The sequence below is a fragment of the Setaria italica genome, chromosome VIII (assembly GCF_000263155.2).
Source record: "Setaria italica strain Yugu1 chromosome VIII, Setaria_italica_v2.0, whole genome shotgun sequence".
NCBI lineage: Eukaryota > Viridiplantae > Streptophyta > Magnoliopsida > Poales > Poaceae > Setaria > Setaria italica.
Window position 1 is genome coordinate 9,222,145 of NC_028457.1, and position 4,669 is coordinate 9,226,813.

General features: G+C 46.9%; 1 protein-coding gene across 1 annotated transcript in view; it reads right to left on the reverse strand.

Annotated features, from left to right (window-relative positions):
• LOC101785064 (WAT1-related protein At5g64700) overlaps nucleotides 1–3,722 on the reverse strand; it is a 5,886-nt gene extending 2,164 nt beyond the window's left edge. Inside the window, exons 1-3 of the mRNA XM_004978954.3 lie at nucleotides 3,357–3,722; nucleotides 3,214–3,276; nucleotides 110–226 (exon numbers count right to left, since the gene is read on the reverse strand). Coding sequence (XP_004979011.2) covers nucleotides 110–226; nucleotides 3,214–3,276; nucleotides 3,357–3,592 — 416 coding nt within the window. The 5' untranslated portion in view covers nucleotides 3,593–3,722. The remainder of the gene's footprint in view (nucleotides 1–109; nucleotides 227–3,213; nucleotides 3,277–3,356) is intronic.
• Nucleotides 3,723–4,669: the final 947 nt, after the last annotated feature.

The window sequence follows — 4,669 nt, forward strand, 5'->3', positions numbered from 1 at the left end:
CCCCCCCCCCCCCCCCCCTCTCGCGACTATAACATAGGCACGTCTCTGTATAATGAAGCTGCACAGTTAGAGAAGCGGCCATGTACATGGTACAAAACTGAAACTCTACCTGAGCACGAAGGAGAGGATGAAAGTTGTCAGGGGAATTATGTTCAGGAATATGATGGCGTAGGATGCCGTCGTATCTTGCAAGCCATAGTAATATAGGCTCATCGGTACGGCATACCTGCGCGACATTCAGGTAGAGTATAGGTCAGCACACCATGACTTTGAGCTTTCGTAAGTACTAACAACTCTTTGAAACAAGAACGTTCAGATTGAATATAAAAACAAAGTTTGTACTTTGTAGGTATGCCTCAGCTCAGTGCTATTTTAGTACTCCCTCCGTCCTAAATTACTGTTTATTTTGACCAAATTACTATCCGTTTTAGCTTTTCCAGATACATAGTTTTTGCTATGCACCAAGATATATATTATGTCTAGATGCGTAGCATATACTATGTACCTAGAAAATCCAAAATGAATAGTAATTTAGGATGGAGGCAGTAGCATTGTACTTCTTATTATCTTTTATATTACAACAAACTGGAATATTCCCTCCATCCCAAATTACTACTCTGTGGGGACCGCCCTCGAACGTCCACACTTGAGCAATACAGTGCCATGCTCTGGATCAGTATCTGGCACCAGCGTATATCGGAATGATTATCAAAGTATGAAGAAGAGAAAATAGAGGGAGTTATGGTGGTGTCTTCTTCACCTTTTGGGAATATCAAGCAGCAAACAATAAATAGCGGTAGGACGGAAGCTGACTCCCTAGGCAAACAATAAATAGCGGTAGGACGGAAGCTGACTCCCTAGGCAAACAATAAATAGCGGTAGGACGGAAGCTGACTCCCTAGGCAACCTGGCAATACAAGCAAGATTGAGTACTTTTGCTAGAAGTACTCAGCAAGTATCTTAACGTAGAAAAGTTAATAACATGTAAGGTAAATAAAGGAAACTAGGTTTATATGGAGAAAGTTGTTTGTACGCAATGTGTAGCACCATTTAGGCTTTAAAAGGGGTAGTTGTTATTATTATAATAATGTTGTTTTGGTCCTGGAGGGGGAAACAAGCCTCCCCTACCAGTTCCCATATTTTAAATGGCAGCGATCGTCAGGATCTTGCTTATCTCATAAGCACAGGCATCTACCCCCAATTCTCTACTTCATACAAAAGGGTGTGAGTAATCAAAGAGAGCTTTGAGCATGTGAGTTCATGATCGAAAACCTCCGCTATTCAAATAGATTAATTAACGCTCCAGAGCATGTACACTTTACAATCGGGTAGCCCATACCAAGGCCTTTGGCGGTACTACCCTATGAGACTCAAACCCATCGACGTCCATTTCTGGATGACATCCTCTAGCTCCATCCACGAATAACCCGGGGGCGTAAGCAGGGGCTCTTCCACGACAACTCAGAGACACTAATTCGGGAAAATAGATGCATCATAATGTGGCATACAATGTCACCAGGCCAGCACAGCGGTCGGAGTGAGGCTGGTGGAGGTTCCTGCAGCCAGCACAGCGGCTAGAGTGAGGCCGGTGGAGAGCGGTGGCGGTGGGTTTAGCGACGATGTCGGGCTAGTGCAGAGCAGCCGGCAGAGCGGCGTTGCAGTGTTGGGAGGGTAGCTATGAGCTTGTAGTGCACCTCGACTTCGACCCGTTTTAGCTTTGGGGGACACAACATAGTGGCGGGTAGAGGCAGCGAGCTCGAGTTCCTACAATCGGCGAGGGAAGTGAGGAGAGGTGGTGCAGGGTGAGGAGAAGGCTGGGAGGAGCTCGCGGTGCGGCTCGGGTGGCGGATAAGGCTAGGGGTGAGCGGATATGCTCGCCGGCCATTAATGGCGGGTGGGTGTGTAGTGCGCCTGTAGAGGCTCTAGCGTGGGTGTGAGGGGGGCAAGGGAGGCGTTCCGGGTATGGTGGAGGAGCCGGGGCGATGTGTCATGACGAGCTGGCTCCAGGGTGCTGCTCGGAGCAGTGAATAGCGGATGGGGTGAGGAGATCAAGGTGACGGCTGTCGCGGCCACGCCGTGGCGTCGTGCATGCAGGCGCGAGCGGCCAGGGTTGTGAGGAAGGGGAGGGGGATTCTGAGGTGTGGCCGTGGCAGTATGGCGCACTCATCATGGAACACGGAGGTGGCCAGGGGTGGCGGATCGGGTGGCGTCGTGTATGCCGGTGAGGGTGGATGTACGAGCGAGCATGAGGGGGAAGAGAGGGGGAGGATGATGACAACGCTAGCATCGCGGGCTAGGCCGGCTGCACTAGCTGGGCCAAACGGACCACTAGGCCGTGCGGGAAGGTAGGAGAAGAGAGGGGGAGGATGACGACAACGCTGGCGTCGCGAGCTAGGCCGGCTGCACTAGCTAGACCAAACGGACCACTAGGCCGTGCTGGAAGGGAGGAGGGAGGTGGATCGAGCCGGAGGGCGGTTTGGGTTGAAAGTGAAACTGTCGGCCTGCTTAGTAATAGGAGAGTTTAATATTTGTTTCGGGGGTTTTTTGATATAGTATAAATTCAAATTTGAGCTTAGTTCAAATTTGAAAATTGCCTATAAGTTTTGTATCTTTTCCTAAACTCTAGACCACACAAATGCACTACCATGTGATGTTTATGCTTAATACAAACATGTGTTGAAATAATTTTAATCATTGGGAAGCAAAGAAGAAAATTTTACAAGTCCTCATTTTTGAATGTTTTAAATTTTTAGGATGTTACGTACTCCCTCCGTTTATTTTTATAAGGTGTGATATGATATGGCACGAGCTCTCAAATTACGCTTTGACCATTAATTTATGTTTTATTATATTATTTATGGTTATAAACTTATAATCATTTGAGAATACATTTGATTACAAATCCAACCATGTCAAGTTTACATCATAAAAATAAAAAATTATTGGTTAAATTATTGGCTAAAGATAAAAAAGTTTGAATCTTGGTATGCGTGTACGCATTATAAACATAAATGGAGGGGTATTCGTTTTGGGTTTTTTAGATACACATCTTTTGATATGCAAGTCTACATACATAGCAAAAGTGATGTATTTAGAAAAGTCAAAACGAATAATAATTTGAGATGGAGGGAGTAGAAATTAACTGGTGACGACTCAAAGAAAGGTTGATGCCACAAATTCGGAGCCTCAGGATAACTCAAACATGTAATGTACCCGATGAACGCGTTAAGGAAAATCCATCCAGCAGCGTGCCAGTCCATCTCTTTCCACTTCCCCCTACACAAAGGTGAGTGCAAATTAACAAAAATTATGATAAATGCAGCTGTTTGAAACTATATGAATTTCACGTGACGCACCTCTCCCGGAAGAGCGCGAGGGGAAGGATGATGGCGGCGCCGAAGAGGCTCCGGTAGGTGAGGAGTGCGAAGACGAACATGCCACCGCCGATCGCCACCTTTGACAGCAGCACCATCCCCGTGCTGGACAGCTGCAGGAACACCATCGCCGCCGGCGCCTTCCAATCCACCGCCTGCTCCACGTCCGGCGATGGCGCCGCCTTCGCCTTCGCCTCCGCCACCACCTCCACGTCCATCTCGACCGGTGGGTCTTTCTTGCTCCGGGCGATCGTCCTCAATGAGAGCTGGATCGGACTGAGACTGACTGGCACCGGTCGAGAGAGAGATCCTCTGTTAAATGCTCTCCGGCCGATCTCCGGTTCGAGTTTGGAGGAGAAAAAACGGCACGTTTTCCGGGTTTCGCGGCTTCTTCGTTGCGTTGCGTGCTCACTTCGCCTCCGAAACGAACCGGCAGTTGCGCATGGGATGGGAGCCCATGCCGATCACGCCTTCACGTGTCAGCTTCGGAAAAAAAAACGTTTATTTGCAAATCCTTTCCGGACAGATTTTGAAACACTTCCTTTCAAGACAGATCTCTGCGCAAACATGAAACTAACCATCAGACAGTCAAGCTAGCCAGGACTAGGAGTAACTTCGCGCGGAGATTCAGTTACAAAATTCACCGAAAGAAGTACAAGACAATCAGCTGATGAAACAACCGAGAAGCAACCACTTGACAATGGAACCAACGCAACGATCTCGAGAAATCAGGCATTCAGAGAGTCCTAGCTTCAAACCCTGAAAAAAAGGCATTCCAACCGAAGCATTCAACAAGAATTTTAAGCATAATTGACTCTCTACTACAAACTTTCAGCCACAATTACCAACCCATATTTCATTCAGGCGAATTAATTACGTGATTGTTGCCGGTTCAAAAACTGCTTATCTGGTCCTTGAACAATTAGTGATTATATTACTGTTAATCGGATTATCACTGCCTGTTCTTCGTGACCTGCAGTGATAAACTGCCGGTCTTAGAGCTCAAACTAACAGTGACCCGTGTTTCCAGTCTTTAACATCCAAAGTCCAATTATACCAAAGACATGCTTCTCGTGTCAACTCTACACACCTGTGCAGGTGGCACCGAGCAATCACAGACATTGAAGCTGTCCACGAGTAACCTCTAGACTAGAGTTCTAGACATTAGTTTTTCCAAAGGAAAATTAATCCCAAACGAAGTACACTTCCCACATTATTAAATCAAACTCTGCTTACATATCTTTTGCACATATCCCAACTGTATCCCTTTTCAGTTTACAGTAACTGCATACCCA